We start from the raw sequence: 20,714 nt of genomic DNA, 5'->3' as shown, positions 1-20,714 counted from the left end.
ACCACCGAGGTGCTAGTATTTCAAGGTGATGTCATCACGCCAAAACGGTACAGCTGAACCCTGAGCTTTGATGGTTATATATGGATGTTGATGGATTTATCGATGCGCGTGCTGAGGATCAGTCACAGCGCCGACTCTCAGACCGGAAGTGGCTCGCTTTCACAAAAAGAGCATGGATCACATCCAGATGGCTCTTTGAGCTGAAAGTCATTTTTCAGGTGGATTTATTTGGTTTGTCGGTTTGAATTCAGCTTTTAGGACATCACCATGACTGCAGGCTTTGTGCGTCATTAGAATATAGTTTCCTTTATGACTGTTTAGTGACGCTTTCGAAGTGGCGTACAGCGATGCTTTTACATTGAAGTCGTGATGCTGCACTTCCTGTGTCGTAGCTGTTCACGCAGTGCGTCTTGACGCAGCGGGTGGCTGCTGGTGCGCCAGGAGGAGTCAGACGGAGAGATGCCATAACCGCAGCAGCATCAGCACCAGAGATCGAGCCAAGCCGACACCCGTACCGCCTCCCGAGCCCGGCTCCACGAGGCGCCTCTGATGCTCTGGCCGCCTTGCAGCGAGTCAGTCTGGGTTAACATCGGCGGAAAGCACCGGAGGAGCGGCGGAGGCATCTGGAGCGGAGGTAAAGAGGATGACAGGGCGTGGAGGAGGGGGGTTTGGACCGGACCGCTGGTCAGCCTGTCTGTCTGCGGTGGATTATCTGCAGACCGGACAGAAGGAACTGGAGCGGCTCCTTCTGTCCGGTCAGACCCGGATGAGGCCCGGGGGGATGCAGGACGATCTCCGTCTCCAGCATCCTGATGTGTGCGTGCGCCGTGCACTTTCCTGTGCGCGCGCACGTGTTGTCGGGCGCGGCTTGGTTGGAATGATGATGATGATGGTCTAAAGTGGAGCTGCTCCCTGATTGACGGGTCACGTGACGTAACGTAAGCACCTGGTTAGAGCTAACCTGCTTTAACTCTCAGATCTTAACCGAGCAGCTATCAGAACCCAGAACTGGGTCACAGCAGGTGGAGGTCCGAACTGGACCTTCTGGTGGACTGGGTGAGTCCTGGCTCTAGAACCCTCCACCACCTGCTGACAGCCACCAGCAGATCTCTAGAAGTGTGTTTCCATGGAAACGTGATGAACACTCACTATCACACACCTTTTGTAAGTGGCCCATTGAATGGCCACAGTTTGGAGAAACAGAGATTCGTTTTGACCAGGGTCTGGTTTTGTCAGAGACGTTTTAAAATACGACTGATGTTGAACGTATTTCATTTTGACAGAAGTTTGACGTTCTGAACAGATATTTTTAGTTTAGTGCAGTAGGAGCTGGCTTCTAGCAGTTAGCACCTCAGTCTGGTCAGAGCCAGTCTCGGTTTCTCTGAACTGAAGCTGTTCATGTAACATTTCCACTCCTTGTTCACTTCCCTTTAGAGTTCATCGTGCTGCCTCGCTGCCACTAGGACTGATTAGTGTTTGTTGTTAGCCTCAAGGGCAACCTGCTGGCCTGATTCACCTGAAAGGAGCTTCGGCCAAAGCGTCTGCTGAACACACAAACATTTCCACAGAAACCTATAAAGATCTGAACTTTGAGCATCACTCTCCTCCTCCATCTCCCAGGATGCACTGCGGCTTCCGAGCAGGCCTGTGAAGATGAGCGTGACTTCATGGTTCCTGGTGAGCAGCTCGGGCACACGGCACCGCCTCCCCCGGGAGATGATCTTTGTGGGCCGAGAGGACTGTGAGCTCATGCTGCAGGTGAGTCCGATCAGGAAAACTCGGACTGGATCCACTATGAGCAGGATCTGAGTCCCAGCAGCTCAGCAGAGAAGCTGAGCTCTTCAGATGGATCATCTCATCTTCTGGAAGCTTCAATGAAGCTAAACGTCCTCATAAAGATCTCCAGACCTCCTGAAGGACTTTAAACTTTTCTTTTGGCTAATTTTTCAGTTCATTTGATCCTTTCTTCTCCTCCTGTAACTTTTCACTCTCTTTTATTCCTTCCCTCCAGCCTCCTTCTCTTTTTATTTTCTTCCTTCTTTTTCTTTGAACCTCTTCTTTTGCTTTTGTTTCCCCTTTTCTCCTTATTGTTCTTGACTTCATCCTTTCTTCCTCTCGAACACTAGTTTGCCTGAAATTGTCCTTTTGTGTCTCCTCCTCTCCTCAAAACTCACAACAAACCTGCAATAATGTGTGTGTGTGTGTGTGTGTGTGTGTGTGTGTGTGTGTGTGTGTGTGTGTGTGTGTGTGTGTGTGTGTGGACAGTCGCGCAGCGTGGACAAACAGCACGCTGTCATCAACTATAACCCGACAACCGATGAGCACCTGGTGAAAGACCTGGGCAGCCTGAACGGGGTAGGAACAGACACACACACACACACACGCGCACACACACACACACACACACACACACACACACACACACACACACACACACACCTGCAAACATACCTAATAACAACAAAGAAACTTTATGTTAGATATGATAAATTATTAGTTTTATTGAGACAAACAAAATAAACAATAAAATGTACAAATAGGAGCCTGTTTTCATTCTTTTGATCCTGATTTTGTGACAAAAGTTGGATTTTACACATTTCCTTCAGCAGTATGATAATGGAACTGGAATCGTGTCATTTCTGACCCGTCAGACTTCCGTGGTTCTGTTTGAGTTTTTATTGTTTATTGTGAGATGAAGATGTTTTCATAGCTGTTTAAACTTCTCGCTGGTTTCCTGCAGACGTTTGTGAACGACCTGCGGATCCCAGATCAGACCTACATCACCCTCAAACTGTCTGACATCATCCGCTTTGGATACGATATCCTTCAGGCTGTGTGTGCACGCACATGCATGCATGCGAGTGTGTTTGCACGCATTTGTGTGTTTGTGCATGTGTGTGTTTGTGCATTTGTGTGTTTGTGCATGTGTGTGTTTGTGCATGTGTGTGTTTGTGCATTTGTGTGTTTGTGCATGTGTGTGTTTGTGCATTTGTGTGTTTGTGCATGTGTGTGTTATGCAGATTATTTTTCCTAAGCTGCTTCTTTACATTCTCATGTCTATGCTCTGGAAAAGAGTCAACACAAAGTCCCAGAGGAAGCTCTGAAGGTCAGTTTTCATCTGTGTGTGTGTGTGTGTGTGTGTGTGTGTGTGTGTGAGTGTGTGTGTGTGTGTGTGTGTGTGTGTGTGTGTGTTGTGCAGTTTTTTCTAACCATTTAAAGTCTGAAATATAAAACTGTTTAAAAGGTGACCTTTGGTGACCTCACATGGGAGTTCCACCATGATCCAGCAGGTTGCTGTATACATGTAGAAGTACTATGTAAGTGTAGTACTACTAGAATTCTGCCTCTTTAAAAAAATGACGTGTTTTTGCAGCATGAAAAATACAGCAGTCAGCTGCAGATGAGTCTGAAGGCTGCTGAGGGCAAAAAATGTGATGAAGAAGAGAGTCAGCGAGGCGACAAGTCCCAGAGCAACAAGAGTCTGACACAAGGTAGCAAACAAGTCCCACCAACACGAGTCTGACACAAACAGCGGGATCACGACGGGAGTCAGGGGTTGTGTTCATGTTCGCAGACGAGTCCCAAGTGCTGCTGACTCAGGTGGTTTTGTTTGGATGATGTGCAGCAGAATCTGCTATTTCAGTTCGGCTCCGACACATGAAGGATACAGAGAACAGATCCTGGAGCTGATCCCTAATCTGCTCTAATATCCGTCACATAAACATCACAAACTCACTATTGCTGTTTTAGTTCTGAGTGGGAGAAGATAGTTTTCTGTGTGTAAGCATCTAGAAGTTTGACTGCATGTTTGTGGCAGAGGCTCCGGTGAGTCGGCCCACTCCTCTGTACGGTCAGCCATCTTGGTGGGGAGAGGAGGATTATGGGAGTAAAGTCCAGAGCAGCGATCAGTCTCATCCAGGTAAACACAAATGAAGAAATAAATTCATACTTCCTGGTCAGATAATCGGTTTAAAATATTATTTCTTTTTCTGTCAGATGTTCATAAAGATGCTCCATCCGTGGATCCCGAATTCTCCGGAGCCCTCTCAGATTCCCAACCAAAGACGGTCTTTCCTTCATACCACCGGGAGCCCAGCTACTTTGAGATTCCCACCAAGGACTTCCAACACCAGAAACCCTCAGGGGTGGAGCTTCATGAGATTCCCACCAAGGACACGGATGCCCTCCAGGCCCCGCCTTCTCCCCCCACACCAACTCCGCCCATCGTACAGAGCCACGCCTCCTTCACCATCGAATTTGATGACTGCATGCCGGGGAAGATCAAAATCAAGGACCATGTCACCAAGTTCTCCACTCGCCAGAGGAAGTCACAGGCTCCGCCCACCAAGGCCATCATTAATGCTGCACCTGCAGAAATGATGTCAGCACAGAACAAAGTGGCTGACTGGCTGGTCCACAGTGATGTCAGCACGATGAGGAGGCATGCGCCATGTGACGACATTTACAGCACGAAGAGTGACCTTGCCATAAACATCAAGACCCTCAAAGGTAAGAATCACACCTGTCCTCAGCGAACCCGCTAAGCGCTCGTCGCACATGGAGCAGTGGTCCGTGCAGTACTGCATGCGGCCCTGGGTGGGCTTTTCCTTCAAACACTCAAGTAACATCTTAAATGTGATGAAACTTGTGTCCACTTGCAGAGATGTTAGGATTTTAGAGGTTCTGATGCTTGGTCATTGTTGGCAGGTCACCATCATGAAGACGGAACCCAGAGTGACTCAGAAGACCCGGTTCTCAAAGGCAGAAGTAAGTCCCACCACTCTGTCCAACCTGAGGAGCCTGAGACGCCACAGCCGATGGTCCAGTCCGATCAGCAGCCTCCTCCAACACAGAAGCTCCACCAAATTCTGCAGTTCTCCCCACCCAGGCAAGCTCCAGCCTCACCTGTGGCCCCACAACGGCCCCTGTCTGAGAGCCCTCCTCAGCCCCCACCCCCCATGGAAGTGCCCAAACAGGGACAGTCAGAGCACCTTACCCAGCAGGCCTTCATCATCGAGTTCTTTGATGATAACCCACGTAAGAAGCGCTCCCAGTCCTTCACACACAACCCTGCTCACGCCGACTCTTATTCCACCCTCAAAGCCAAGTTGGAGCGGCGTAAAGGAGGTGAGAGACCAGCATCTGTACACGGACACATTCCTCCCACCCAGCAGGTCACGGTACCCCTAAAGGGTCAGGGCCACAGCGGCCCTCAAAGGTCCAGCTCTCTCAAAAGGGAGAAGACCGAGGGTGAAGGAGCTTCTTCCAGTTCCTCCTCTCACTCCTCTTCGGGCGTCGTCATCAGACCTTTTGGTAGTGTTGGAAAGATGTCAAAGCTCGCCCAAGAGTTTGCTGCTGAGTTCCTGAAGGATTCTGGTCAGAATGAGACCTCCCCGACCAGGGCCAAGATGTCACCTCCCCCAATGTCTGCCCCACCGGTGATGGTGTCTGCCCTTCATGCACAGATTCCCTCCCCACCACAACCTCCAGCACCCAATTCAGTCTCTCATCCTGCATCACCCTTACAGCCTCAAGCAACCACAAGGTCCTCCATGCCGCCCAGTGCTGCCGGCCAGGGGGCCTCTCTGGTCCACCCATCTGGAACGCTGATGTCCACCATGTTGTCCCTGGCTGTTCGTGGTGGAGACCCCAAATCTCCCCAGAGGATGGTGAGGAACGAGGAAGACGACAGTCTGAGTGATGCTGGGACGTACACCATTGAGACAGAGTCGCAGGACAAGGAGGTGGAGGAGGCTCGCAACATGATTGATCAGGTGAAGTCAGCTTGACCGTCTGGTGAGGGTTTCTGGTCTTACTGGTTTGGATCGAAGGCTCTAGGGCTGGTTGGTGGAAACCAGCAGAAACTATTTATTTAACAATTAGCTAAAGTCAGGTTGATTCTGTGAAAAGTTAACTGGAATCGAGTTAGCTTGAATTGTATAAAGTTTGGAGCTATGCATGAGACATCGTGCTTCCTGCTTCTTCCTGTTGTGGTGGTCCTGCCCCCTCATCATGCATGCCCTGTCTCCGACAGGTGTTTGGTGTCCTCGACTCTCCAGAGTACAGTGGCGTGACCACAGCCATCTATAGACCTGTTATAAATGACGGAAAAGATGAGCAAGCTAACCTGCCTGGTAGTGGTAGCACGGTGGACCCGTTGCATGGCTTTATCCCAGTTGCTCTCAGTAGCACCCCGACTGGCCCCATACAGGTAACATCTGGGCAGAACCTGGAGAAACACCTCTGTTGCATGCTCTCTGTGCTAGCCCACACGGACTGACGCTCACTTCTCATGTCTTCTCTTATTGTTTGTATTTTGTCACGTCTTGGTTGACTCTTTGTTTTCTTGTCTGGTCTTGTTTCCACCAGGTTCCTGCAGGACTTGAGGGACCTAAGTGGGTTTCCCGGTGGGCCAGCTTAGCAGACAGCTATGCTGAGCCTGGCTCCACTCCACCTCAAGGTGAAAGTCTAGAAGGTAATGTTGACGTTTCCTCTGGTTTGGATTGTGGTGAAAAGCCACATTCACTGCCGTTTTGACCTGACCAGATTCACGTTTGAAACGCAAAACAAACCGTGTTTATTTTGTAGATTTGTGTCTGAGCCGTTCAATGGGAAGTTACAGCTATGACACTTCTGAGTCGGAGACGACGCACAGCTCCAGAACCAGACGACTGCTGCCTCAGGTGCCTCCAGAGAAGTTGGAAAGCATCCCCCCGAGCATTCTGATCAGACACGAGTCTCACCAAGGCCAGGAATCTCTGGATAGAGCCCCTGGTCCTCCTTGTCCACAGGACTCCACCCAGCGCCTGGCTGTTCATGACGACTTGGACCCAGACAGCCTGAGTGATGCCAGTCGCTCTGAAGATGGTCCAGTTCTGGACAAAGCCAACAAATATGAAGCCAGGACTGGACGTATTTCTCCAGGTGCTTGGGGTCTTCCCTCCAAAGTTCAGGAGAAAGTTTCTCCAACAAACAAGTCCACCTCCTTTTACATCGGTGCTGAGGATTGTCCAGGCAAACTGGACCAGGCCCGCAGCCCGGTGCTGCCTGACAGAAGTCGAGACGCTGCTGTTAAGCCTCCTCCTACCACCGTCCTGATCCGACACTTGAGTGGACACGAACCCAAGAGAACAGGAGTCAAACCCAACAGCTCCGCTCCAGACCTTCAAACACATGACGTTCCCACTAAAGACAGCTCCATGTCCTTGATTGTACGGCAGGAGAGCTTCACCAAAGACCAGCCCAGTGACACCATCCAGATGAAGAAGCTGCCCCACATCTCCAGCCACCCGTCCATTAGAGACTTGGAGCAGAGACGTGAGAATTTCCAGGACACGCAGCCCTTCCTCCAGGAAGCAGAGGGGACTCTGTCCTCCCTGGACACCAAGTTACCCTCTTCTGGCTCCGGTCGTAGCTCAAAGAAGGGAGGCTCCTCCAGCCACGTGGATGATTCTCTGTCTGGTGAGTCAGACGTAGACACGGCAAGCACCGTGAGTCAGGTGAGTAGCAAAAATGCTCCCATCAGCTCCACCTCTAAAAAGAGACCTGCCATCAGCAGCCTTCAGAAGGAGAAGTCGTCTTCCAGCCCGTCCATCCAGGAAAAGGGACGACAGCTGAGTGCCCGAGAGCGACTTTCAGAGAAACGCCGCAGCCAGATAGCAAGCGATGCCTCTAGCAAGGCAGAGGCAGCAAAGCGTTTCCAGATGTGTCGCAGTGCTGGGAACCGGGGCTCTCTGGATTTGTCTGAAAGCCAACCAGGTTCTGGATCTAACTGGACTGAAACAACGTCATCTGATCATGAGACATCCCGTCCATCTAGTCGCACTAAGAAACTCATCGCTCCACTTCAGAAAGAAGACAACGGAAAGACCACTAAGACTGCATCTCAGCAGGTTCTGACCCGGTCCAACAGCCTGTCAGCACCGCGGCCGACCCGAGCGTCCATGCTTCGACGAGCACGCCTGGGCGAGGCCTCGGACAACGAGGGTGCTGAGACGGATCGGGCCTCCCAGAATTCCGACCATATTTCTGCACCACCTAAAGTGTCTGCCGAGGGGAAGAAGCTGTCCAGGCTGGACATTTTAGCCATGCCCAGGAAAAGAACCGGCTCTTTCACAGCTCCCAGCGACAACGAGGCCTCCACCAGCCGCTCTGGGTTTTCAAATCGCAGCTCCGAACCCGTTGTTGCAGCCAGGAAAATGTCGGGTGGCGATACCCGCCAGACTGCCAGTAAAGGGGGCGGAGCTCCAGTGAAGCAACCGCTGACCCGAACCCGATCAAGTGGAGCCAAGTACCTCGGCAGTGGTGAGTCCTGACTGGATTTAAGATGCATCAATGCTTTTGTTCTTTAGTCTGTGGGTCTTGGGCGGTGAGAGCTTCTGGATCTGCTGTGCCTGGCCGGGTTTTAACTGTTCAGTGATTCCTACTCCCACAGCGTCGAAAACTGATGCTGGGTGACCAAGCGTCGGTTTCCGTTGCTGTTTAACCTTCCCATCACCTCCATCTTAACCTCAACCCTCTTCCTAGCCTTACCGTCCCTCTCCAACACGGATAACAGGAAGTTTACAATGAGTAACGGGGTTAAGGTTAGGATGGGGGTGAGGGGAAGGTTAAACAGCTAGAGGTTAGAGGTTAAATGTCAGTGAAATTAGCGTCGGTAGGACGCTCAGGCAGTCGAGCGTTGGTTGGGAGTCCCAACGTGTTGGAAACAAACACTTGGCCAGCCAGCATCAGTTCTCGACGCTTCGGGCGCGAGAATGTGTTGTCTGGTCCGACTGATTTAAGCAAAACTTTAGCAAATATTCCTGAATATCAGCGGGCGATGTTTATACATTAAAGCCAGGCCTTAATTCAGATGAGTAATCCTGCCCAGTCATGTCAGATTTCCATCCCCTCTGAGATTCCACTGCTGTTCTGTTGTCATGGAAACACAGTTTCTTCAGGGATGCTCGAAGATCAGAATGGCTCTTCTTCATTAATTCCACATCCTAATTTCAACAAAAGGAGAAGCGCAGATTCTGTGCACCTGTTGATTTATGTGACTTCAGCTACAGCTTTAGCTTTTTACCAGGTGTAGGGTGCCACAGCCTGCAGCTCTCTGATTGGTTGTTTCAGCTGTGAACTTGAGGTTTTGTCACTCTGATTAACCAGAACCACCAGATGATCATAATTTAAGTGTTTAAATGATTTTAGGCTCTCATCGTAAACAAAAGGGCTCAGACTTCTCGTCTTCCTCTGAGGATGAATGTGAGAAGATCACTGGTACTGCCAAAGCCAAACGCTCCTCCCATCCTACAAGCTCCACCCAGACACCTCGCAGCCAGCGGACAGCCTCCGTCAGAACCAAGTCTGTTTCGTTAGAGACCGAGGAGGAAGAGGACCAGAACGATGTTGACCCCTACCAGAACTGGTCCACCCACAGTGCTGAAATAGCCAAGTAAGATCTACCATGCCTTTGGTTGCCATGTGATGTCCCTCAGACTTGTATACAATCTTTTTCTTTTGCTGCAGGCTCAGTCAAGACCTAGCCAAAGATCTAGCCATCCTGGCCAAGGAGATCCATGACGTGGCAGGGGACGGAGACTCACCCAGCTCCGGGATGGGAACCACCACCTCACCCGGCTCGCTGCCCAACACGCCAGCCTCCACCATCTCTGCTCGGGAGGAGGTTGGGCACAATTACCTCCATACCACCACTGCCATCACACATACATAGCCTAAATCTGGGAACACACACATGACCAACAGGGGGCAGTCTGAGTTGATCCAGGTGAATGTTTATGATCCTGCCATTTGAGCTGATCTCCATCTACCATCAGACTGCTGAAGTCTGGAAGTCAGGCAGCAAAGCAAACTCCCAGTATTCCCAGTTTACGTTTACATGTGCCTCCTCTGTTGGTACACCTGTGTGCACTAGCTGGCTTCAGAGGAAATCTCACGTGTTTGCAGGATCTTCTTTATGCTTCTGACTCTCATGATTCATGTCTCTGTTCTGCTGCGCAGACGTCATCTGTCTCATACCTCTACGGGGTTCAACCATCTCAGGTGTCCAACTCTGATTCATCAATCCTCCTGCTCTATGATTGGTTCCCTTCCTCCCATCACTAATCCTAACACACTCCTCCCGTAGTGTTGGATTGTTCTGAAGCACCTTTGAACTTAGGTTTGAGTGTTCTGCATGGAAGATCATTAACAACAGAACCACCTCCAGATAAGGTCCAGAGCTAAAACCTCATGTTTGTTGCTTTGATAATAGAATCAAACCAAAGTCATCAGAGACTTATTTAGACAATGAGCCCACACTTCCTGAATTGATTCCGGTTTTATTTCTTTTTTTTCCCTCTTTTTTTTACCGCATCAAGTAAACGCAAGTTTCATCGGCATAAAAACAGTTGGCAAAATTCTGACGTTTAAATGTTAACCCAACACTAAATCAAAACAAGAAAGGACTAAGTACACATCCTTGGGGTACACCAAGGGACGAACAAGTCAAACAGGACTGAATGATCAGATACAAATAAAACCATCTTCATGTTTGCAATGAGTTTTCCTCTTTGAGGTTCTGGTCAACCATTTAGGTGAGCACAGCTTAGTTACTGCGGCACGCGTTGAAGTGAGTGAAACACTCCAAATCCCGTCGTCTGCTCTGGCTCAATTCTAGTTCAGGGACAGGAGTGCCAGAGGCTTCTTTGTACAGGGACTGACCCACAAGGCTTTCATTTACACTAGAGACCACTGCAGATGTGTTGAATAACCGAGTGGACGTGTTGTTTAGAAGGTTAGAGATGGTACTCGTCTGGTTAAAACTCAGTAAATCTTCATTGAAATGATCACAGATTCTAATTAAAGCAACAGGACTCTGTAGAAAGGACCTTGGCTTATAAAAGGATGAGCTGAGACATAAATGTGGGTTGAAGGCAGACCTGAAGGTTGAAATCAGAGAATGTTCAACTGTAGATTTTATTTCTGAAGCACGTTTAAAACAACAGGGTTGACCAAAGCGCAAAACAAGTAAAGAATTATTATCAAATGTAAAATGAGACAAATGCAATGAAATAAGGACGAGCTGCAACATCAAAACACAGATGAGACTCAAACTAAAGTAAAAAAGCTGAGAAACTGATCCAGTTCTGCCTTAACGGACCTCAACCTCCTCTGGGTTGACCCAGAACCCGCCTGGTTGTGTTTTGGTACAGGTCACTATCCCCCTCCCGTCTCACTCCAGAACCAGTTCTGTATGACCGGGTCCGTTAAGAGGTAAAAACCTGGATTCTGTTTGGGTTTGACGCAGATTCCTTCTTCTCCCTCTGATTTTGCTGTTAATGAGTCTCCATCAGCCTCCACTGGCAGTGAACTGGTGTTACTGGTTCATGGAGCTGTGGCCGGGTCCTCCTGCACTCCTCCGTCTCCCTGTGGTCGTTAGAGCTGTCTCCAAGCAGAACTGAAACTCACTGTTGCCCTCCACCATTGCAGCTGCATGTTGACTTGCTGCATGCGTTCACGGAGCCCCGCCTCCTCCAACCAGCTGCTTTGTGACAAACGTTTAGATCTTTTGGATCTACTCTCTTTCCAGCTGGTCCAGCGTATCCCTGAGGCCAGCTTAAACTACCAGAAGGTTCCCCCAGGTTCTGCTGCCACCTTGGACCTGGACGCAAATATGAACGAGACCGAGCCCGCGTCTTTGCAACGGCGCCCGTGGAACCGCGAAGAGGTCACTGTCAAATCCAAGGCCAGGTTCACGCTGCAGCTCAGCCAAATCCAAACCGTTCAACAAAACGTGGAGCATTAAAGTCGCTTTGGGATTTCGTCTGACCTCAGTCACTTTCGTTTGACTCTTCTTCATCATTTTTGCTTATTTCAAAGGTTCTCGTAACTCCTTCACTGAAAGTTGAGTTTTATTTATGCAAACTTGTAGAAAATGTTCTGAGATTAAATGTTTGTGTTATTTTCAGATTAGCTGTGATTATTGTTTCAGTATTAAAGTCGACCTCTAATCAGCTCATAGCACCAGCTGACGTTTCTAGTCATGTTCGCCTCTACAGGCAGCACAAATCTAAGATCTCTGTTTCTGTGCCCCAACACGACGTTTCGCCTCCTGTAAGATGATTTTGACATTAAGGACTCCGGGTGAGGAAGAGGTTGTTCTGTTCCTCCTGTCCAGCTGGAGCGGGTCGTCCTCATCACATTTTGGGTTTCCTCTGGATGTTCCTTCAGTCAGACAGAAGCAGAGACACGTTCTGGACGTTGCTGCTGCTGACCCAGGCCCGTTCATCACAGCGGATCAGGAACACAGAACCCTCTGATCACAGTTCACTTGTTCTAGATCATAAAGACTTGATGGATCTATAATCAGTTCAAATATATTGACAACTGCAGAAGAAGCAACTAATAAGTGACGGTAAAGGAGGAGAAATGAGAAGTGCCGAGTCAGCATAAGGTGATGCTGATGTGGACAAAAACATGAAATATTTTGGGTCTGCAAGGAAAAAAAATTCAATCGTTCCTTTTGATTTTTGTCTTTCCAAGCTGGCTTTGAGTATTTCATATTTATCATTTAATTCTTCAACCTAACATTTTTGAAGCTGGATCTGAGGGAAAGCTCAGTGGATCCTGACCCAACAATTTCATGACCAGGATCTGGTTCTTCACCCCTCAGAACGATGAGGAGCTCGGCTGATCTGCGGCGTGAACCCGGCCAGAACTCCTCAGCTCACAGCAAACGTTTGAGCGGCTGCTGCAGTTAGTTTTGGCGTGCTGGGGAATCAGAGCTGATGATGAACCTGCGCTGAACTCATCTTCCTCCTGTGTGTGTTTGTGACTGAACTGTTCCAGGTGATCCTGGACAACCTGATGCTGAACCCGGTTTCTCAGCTGTCCCAGGCCATCCGGGAGAACACGGAGCAGCTGGCACAGAAGATGAAGTAAGAGAGGTTTAGTCCTCCAGTTTAAAGACAGTTTAGATGTTTGACATCATCAGAAACCCTAAATTAGCTCCTCTGACCTGGTCCTGACATGGTTCTGACATGGTTCTGACCTGATTCTGACCTCGTCCTAGCCTGGTACTGACTTGGTCCTGACCTGATTCTGACCTCGTCCTAGCCTGGTACTGACATGGTCCTGACCTGATTCTGACCTGGTTCTGACCTGGTCCTGACTTGGTCCTGACCTGATTCTGACCTGGTCCTAGCCTGGTACTGACATGGTCCTGACCTGATTCTGACCTGGTCCTGACCTTGGTATGATCTGGTGCTGACCTGGTCCTGACCTGATTCAGACCTGATCCTGACCTGATCCTGACCTGATTCTGACCTGGTCCTGACCTGGGTATGATCTGGTGCTGACCTGGTCCTGACCTGATTCAGACCTGATCCTGACCAGGTTCTGGCATGGTCGTAACCTGGTACTGACCTGGGCCTGACCTGTGTCTGATCTGGTGCTTACATGGTCCTGACCTGCTTCTGACCTGATCCTGACCAGGTTCTGACATGGTCGTAACCTGGTACTGACCTGGGCCTGACCTGTGTCTGATCTGGTGCTTACATGGTCCCGACCTGATTCTGACCTGATTCTGACCTGATTCTGACCTGGTTCTGACCTGATTCTGACCTGGTCCTGACCTGTGTCTGATCTGGTACTGACATGGTCCCGACCTGATTCTGACCTGGTCCTGACCTGCTTCTGACCTGATCCTGACCTGGTGCTGATGGTTTAACTACCCAGCTGTCTTCTCTCTCAGGGTTCTGTTCCAGAACAAGGCAGACGTCTGGGAGGAGATTGAGGCAAAGATCAACATTGAGAACGAAGTCCCCATCCTGAAAACATCCAACAAGGTTCCTCTGTGACTCTATCAGCTTCATCAGGAACCAGTCAGCTTTCAACTTGAACTCACCTGGAGTTTCTCTTTCTGCTGCAGGAGATCACTTCTATTCTAAAGGAGCTCAGAAGAGTTCAGCGGCAGCTTGAAGGTAAAGAAACATCACATGCTACCTGCAGATCCTCCACTAGGGGCAGCAGACATGTATAAGACTAGGTATGGAAGGTTTCTGATGAAGGTGCTAATCCTGATGCTCCATCTGGAGGCTTTAGGGTCAGAGGTGGGTTAGCGGGGCTTGATAAACGCATAAATGGAAAACTACATTAAAACTCAAGGTCAGGCTTTTCTGTAACCTTGTGCGTCCAAAGGGACATTTCCGTCCATCTGGGCTTCTCTCCGTCTTCGTCTGCACCCATTTAGACCGTGTTTGTGTTTATGGTGAATCTGTACCTGGATGGTTATAGTTTTATTTGTTGTATGTTGTTGTAGTAATAAACACCATCGTGGAGCCTGGTGGGAGTCTTCAGGCTGCAGCCAGCGGGACGCCATCTGTCCCTCAAACCCGACAGTCTTCCAAGGAGAAGAAACCCACCACCAAACCCCGAGCCTCCAACGCCAACGAAAGCACCAAGCGGCCACCTCGTGGGCCTGATGGCGCCCACTTCACGGCCTGAGCAGGTCTCTGTAGCACCTTTGGACAGAAGCTAGCCGTCCACTCCTCTGGCAGCTTTGGCTCAGATTTCCCCGTAGTTTGATTCAGAAGTTAAATCGGCATGTGCAGATGTATCCACGGGCTTTTCTGAAGAGGACTCTTTGTTCATCTTGTGAAATCTGTAAGAAGAAAGCTTTAGGGTTCTGTCTCTGAGCGACAAGCCTGAATTTGCCTGTTTTACAGCACAAAAGCTCATAGGTGATGACGTTTCCTGCTTTCAGCTGTCCACCATGTGCTACATTCTGGATTTCCAGATTATACTTCAGCATCTTGTTGTGATTAAGCCCAAACTTTCTAAATCCTTAGTGCAGCACGTAGTTTAGCTCCAGCAGCACAACTCAAAGCCCATGTCTTCTACAGGCAGTCTAGGGCGTCCCTCACAGCTCAGAACTCGGACACGGCTGGCTCTGTGAAAGCTGCTGGGGTGTGGACGCGCTGAGCCTGTCCACATCAAACTTCTCATCCCTGTCCAGCCATTCAGTCAGTAGAGCATCGTTATTGGCCGCAGTGTATCTTTGTAGAGCTGCTTTCATGTCGCACAAGCGCAGCAGAACTTAGTTAAAGCTCCAAAAACAAGCTCACACCAGTATTACACTGAACTAAAGTATGTTAATAACTTTGAGGCTCTGTTTCGTTGCATTTGAACAGATGATAAACTGTGTTCCTGCAGCTTTCTGTGTTTTTCTGAGAACGTCCATCGGGAGGTTCTTGGCTGCTTTCATGCCTCCGCTGCACAGAGCGGAACCGGCCGTCTGTGACGTCTTTCATCGAATGTTTCGGAGTTGTGTCGCCTGACCCGTGACATTGGGCTCTTCTCCGTTTTGCCATGATTGTGTGTTTGCTTTGAAACTGCTTTGGTTTGCTGTAGTGGAATGTTAGAGATAAAACTGTTCATCTCAGACAAATCAATACAAACTTGGTTCTTAAACACATCGTCCTTTTAACCTTAACAAACCCCAAAACGTGGTCTGGCAGCTGAAGAGCTCAATGTTTCAGTGAATGAATCCGACAAGAGCCTAGCCGACTTGGAAATGGTTCCGTATTGGATGTACTACCTCTGGATGGAGAACCTGGAGATGTACCTGATTGCGACTCAGTAACTTGTATGTTCATGGTGTTAAACATCAGTTGGTTGTCTGTGTGTTTGGTGCTAGACATCCCATTACCAAGGATAAGGATGTTTGTCCTAGCAGAGAAACACCTGAGCACATTGATTGGACTGAAGCTTTGGGTCTAAAGGAGCATTTTGATTGGGTAGTAGGAAGTGATTACTTCAAGTCTGAAACTTCAGTCTAAACCCGAAGAATTCCCTTTGAGTGGAGTGAGGCTTTGCCTCAAGCTAAGGAGGTTAGCTATCTTGGTTTCATGAGTGATGGCTTGATCGAGTGAGAGATGGACCAGCTGATCTGGACTTGGTCTGCAGCATGAGGGCGTTGATCTGGTCTGCTGTGATGAAGAATAAAACCCCTCCTGGTCCATCTACATCCTCTCTGGTGATGGATAAAAACAGGATTTTGGATACAAATGGTTTAAACGTGTTTCTCTGTAGGGTGGCTGTTGTGAAGAAAAGGTTAGGTGGAGCTGCTCCTCCTCATCAAAAGGACTCCAAAGAGGCGGTGCGAGTATCTGATCAGCACGCCCCCCAGTCCCCTCCCTCCTGAGGGATTTCCAGCTCTAGGAAAATGTCCTGACCTGGAAATTGGTGGATGGTGCATTGGTCCTTACTGGCAGATTAGGTTTAGGGAGAAATCCAACTTGGTCTTAAAGGGTTGGAGTCAGGTAAGGGGGGTAAGGCCCGGTTCACGAGGCAGGATTTAAAAATCATCACAAGATTTTCAAAACAGGAGAGATAAAAACCAGGAATGTACCAGACTTGATGCTACGGGTTCTGGTGTGCAGCTGTACGATGAAATCTACACACAATCCAAGTTTGTAAACAAACATGGTGGAGGAGGATATACAGCTTTCTGATTGGCTACCTGTCACGTCAACAGGCTGCACTCTCTTTTGTCCTGGATGTCAGACCAAAACAATCCAACATGCTGAATATTCCCAACTTGTGATCGGATGTGCTTCCAAGCAGACCAGAGTGCTCTGAACAGATGCAGGATTATCTGATGTTTGTTTCAGAGCCATTGTGGTGATCGTGTGTGTCTGAAAGGGAGAATCTGGTTAAAAGTCAGGATAGGTATCCTGCCATGTGAACGGGGCTTCAGTCCAACGAACCCGACACCAGTCTCTGTATTTTGTCAGCTGTTTTAGTAGATTTCACACTCGTGCAGATATGACCTGTGCACCAGCAAAAGCTGTTCCCATCAACACCCTCTTTGACCCAGAAGGCTGATTCCTGAATTTAAGTATTGTTGGAATCAATTCATCGGGCAACAAGTTCTGCCATGTTTGATAAATTAGAACGTTTCCAACTCTGAAATTCAGAAAGAAACTTTATTTAATCACAGTTTTAGAGAAGTGCTTTATGAATAAAGTATTTACTTTTACCTTGTGGACTCTCAAAGTGAAGCGCTGTAGGGTGTGTGTGTGTGTGTGTGTGTGTGTTGAGCTGAATTTTGTTTTTCTTTCTTGTTGAAGCTGAGACGTCTCTGTGGAGAACGCTGGACAGAAAGAACCGACCAGGAACCCGTTACAGGGAACTCTTCATGCAGCAAGCCTCGACTTAGCCTAGCTTAGCATCAAAGTTCAAAACAGCAGTTGTGTGTGTGTGTGTGTGTGTGTGTGTGTGTGTGTGTGTGTGTGTGTGTGTGTGTGTGTGTGTGTGTGTGTGTGTGTGTGTGTGTGTGTGCGTGCGTGGAGTTACAAACCTAACCACATCAGAGGAGCTAAGCTAGACCTTTATAATGTGGAATTTCTCCACTAATTTGAATCAAACTTTATTGACACATGAATTGGTGCATGGGTTTTTTCAAAGTGTTATTTTTGGGCTTTTAATTAACATAGGTGTGGACCTGAGTCACATGACTTGGACTTGAGTCATAAATTTAATAACTTCTGACTTGATTTGATAAAATCTATAAAGACTTACGACTTGACTGGGATTTGAACGCCAATGACTTGCAACTTGAATCGACTTGCATCTGTTGACTTGATGATGACTTGAGCATATTTGATATTTTAGCACAAAAGTGGCCCGACATGAACAAAAATCATTCTTTGTTCTGGGTTTGATCTTGTACTGCTAAATGCAGCAGGACTTTGTTTACAATCAAGTTCAGTTCCACTTTCTGTTTGTTTGAGCAAATTAAGCTTTAAGAATCTTTAATTCTGGAATTTATTTATTATCATTATCATTAAATTGAAGTTGGACAGATGACTTGATTATGACTTGAAAATTCAAAGTTAAGGACTTGGACTTGACTTGGACTTCCAGATCATTGTGTCATGTTTATGGAAAGATATTTTACCCAATACATGAAAGAATCACACTACGGAGATGGGGTAAGTAAAAATAATATAATAATTTTTATTAAGAGTGGTGAGTAAACTAAGGGTGCTGCTCCAAACGGGAACAGGATGAACCGGAATCTAAAAACGAGAAGCAGACAGATATAAGATAAACCCGAAACCAGAGAACCAAGAATATGATTTGTTTTTGGAGGCTATTTTTACGGTTGATGGCCAGCACTGGTGAGGATGGGCTGGGTCTTTGGGACCAGGTGGGAACTGACGAATGGCAGGAGTTCAGATCCAGGACAAGACTGGGAAGCAGGTTGGGAGGCAGACTGTGAGGTTGGCTGAGAGGCAGGCAGGGCGACAGGCGGACGATGGAGAGCGGAGGCCAGGGGATCTTGAGTGACGTGACGTTGGTAGACAACTCCACGCGATGGTTGGTTTGTTCTGAGGACAAACGAGCAGGAACTCTCAGGACTCGACAACAGGCAGGTCAAGACTGAGACTGGAACAGGCAGACAAAAGATTAAAGCTGGAGCAGGCAGACTAAGACTGGCTGGCTAGTAGTTACCCAAGGTGAGAGTATCAACCGGCACTGGAGTTGTGCCACACCGCTTCTAAAATACCCCTGGCTCTCTGATCAGGGAGCTCAGGCACAGCTGGCTCTCCGACACGCCCACCTGTGAACACAAACCTGAGACAACTGCAGCATATTGATTGTTATTAGGAATGATCAGGGCAGACCGTCACACATTGACTTTAGACTCGACTTGGACTTGGTTGTCTTTGACTTGGACTTGACTTGAGACTTGACTGGAAAGATGTGACTTACTTGTGACTTGCAAAGCAGTGACTTGGTCACACCTCTGTTAATTAACATAAGACGTTCTACCGACTCACAACAAGATGTCAGCAGATGTTAGCAGGTTCTCCTTCAAATGTTATTATTTTTTCAAAAATATGGACTTTGTTTAGTTTTGCATCAAACCTACTCACAATGTTTACTGTGTGCAGTCTGTTTCCAATGAATGTGCAAATATGTTAAAACTGGTATAATCAATGAAAAGTCCAAATCTTCTTACTTCCACCCAACATTTATAGAAATATCAGAGGTCCAAGCATTGAGCTCTGTGGAACTCAACACATAAAACGCTAATTTACATCAAATTTTACTCATTTTTTTTCGAAATGTTCTATTTGTGTGTCTTCATCTATAAATGAATCTCACAACATGTCTCACACTGCTTCCATGCCTGATGCTAAGCTAAGCTAACAGAGATCATTGTAATCCTGAAAACAAGCAAGGAAAGAGGAATCCACTTAGTTCCTGCTGTGAAAATTTTGGCTGGAAAATATACCTTAGACCTTTATTTTGTAAAGTGCATGTTTCCTGTAGCTTGAGGCAGGTGAGACTTCGAAGCTAGATCACCAGATGTGCACTTTTTAATTTGATAAACACCTTGTGAATATGGGCGGAGCTTTTCTTTATAATTTTATTGGTCATTTTGTTCTCTGCAGCCACTGAGAATGTATTAATACATCACCTGAACACAAACATGACTGCTACTGCTGTGATGATGTAACTGCTGCTGCAACAGGTGTCAGGTCCTTGGGGCTACATGCATTCTGTGTTCTGTTGCGGTGCATGCAGACGTGAACAAACGAGCTGAACAGAGCGAGCAAAACCAAACATGTCTTCTGTTTGTGCACTTTTTTAAAGCTTTTGATCCAACGACGGCCCTGCTGATGGCCGTGTGTTTCTAATTAATTATTTATTTGTTTTTCACATGTTCTTCATCATCAGCAGGATTTCTTTGTATCACCAAGTCATTTGTAATAAACTGATTTCATGCATCTTTCTGTTGAACTTCTGATGCTTTTTGTTTGTGATGAAATATTTTTAATTATATGCACTCCGAGTCACACCTCACAGCCTCCTCAGACGAATCCGTTCTAGGGGGTTCGATTCCAACCAGTGGTCAAACCTTAGAACCTTAGAATCTTGTTGATCCTCTGATTCTTTCTACCCAGAACGCGTCTTCTCTCAAGATACATGTTCTGAGAACATTGCATTCACCCGCAAACAAACACACGTCCAGCTTAGATTCATCCATTCACAGGGTTGCTATTTAATACCGAAGTATTTAATACCAAAACGCCTTCTTGATACCGGATGTTCTGACTGGTGTAATACTATGTGTTGGAGTTTAACTTAACCTTACTTGTTATTGTGTGAGTGCAGGTGTGAGGACCTCGTCGTCAAAACATGTTGAACACATGGCAGGTTCTAGTAGACATAAACATAACATCCGTTCAGTGAGCACATATTAATGAATCATTTCATTATACTATAATTATTATAAGTAGTAATAAACAAATGTTTATTTAATGATTATCTAGATTACAAGTCATGGAAGAAGTTCATATTGATTTAGGAAATCATTCTCGAATTTAGCAAATTATTCAAGCTGGAGTTTTTCTTCTGTGGAGGCAGACAGATAGGACCTTGGGAAAGAAAGTTATTGTTTATCTTTCAGACTCGCAGAGTCTGTGAGTCCCAGCTGGTATGAAGGCAGGCTCATTTAAAGGGAACACATGCAGTGTTGTGTCTCCTTTCTGACCAGACGTTGAATAGATGTTGAAAGGTCAGACTGTACCTAAACTGAACATTGCTGGACGTTACAGAACCCCCCTTTCCAAGGGCACGGGGTCCTGGCAGAAACCACGGGTCGTTGGAACAAGTCAGAGGCCCTGGGGACTCAGTCGAGGAAGCACAGGTTGGTT

The 20,714-nt window shown here is 47.6% G+C and overlaps 1 protein-coding gene across 5 annotated transcripts; it reads left to right on the top strand.

The window, feature by feature from the left end:
• The first annotated feature begins 393 nt into the window (after positions 1–393).
• Positions 394–19,797, top strand: cep170bb (centrosomal protein 170Bb). Of its 5 annotated transcripts, XM_070548818.1 has the most exons (21): positions 394–634; positions 1,621–1,758; positions 2,266–2,355; positions 2,741–2,821; positions 3,050–3,106; positions 3,374–3,491; positions 3,818–3,919; positions 3,997–4,509; positions 4,708–5,774; positions 6,035–6,211; positions 6,370–6,475; positions 6,589–8,304; positions 9,193–9,436; positions 9,511–9,667; positions 10,003–10,044; positions 11,573–11,710; positions 12,832–12,920; positions 13,736–13,829; positions 13,913–13,964; positions 14,303–14,491; positions 17,115–19,797. In XM_070548818.1, exons 2-20 carry the CDS (start codon positions 1,654–1,656, stop codon positions 14,485–14,487), a joined length of 5,133 nt encoding a protein of 1,710 aa, XP_070404919.1. In that variant the 5' UTR covers positions 394–634; positions 1,621–1,653; the 3' UTR covers positions 14,488–14,491; positions 17,115–19,797. The 5 variants fall into 5 exon arrangements, with proteins under 5 accessions (XP_070404919.1, XP_070404918.1, XP_070404921.1 ...); XM_070548817.1 differs by having other exon boundaries at positions 14,303–19,797; XM_070548820.1 differs by lacking the exon at positions 6,035–6,211 and having other exon boundaries at positions 14,303–19,797.
• Positions 19,798–20,714: the final 917 nt, after the last annotated feature.

Source organism: Nothobranchius furzeri, chromosome 2 (assembly GCF_043380555.1).
Source record: "Nothobranchius furzeri strain GRZ-AD chromosome 2, NfurGRZ-RIMD1, whole genome shotgun sequence".
Taxonomy (NCBI): Eukaryota; Metazoa; Chordata; class Actinopteri; order Cyprinodontiformes; family Nothobranchiidae; genus Nothobranchius; species Nothobranchius furzeri.
Note: the sequence above shows the minus strand (reverse complement) of the source record. Positions and strands in the feature narration are given on the sequence as shown.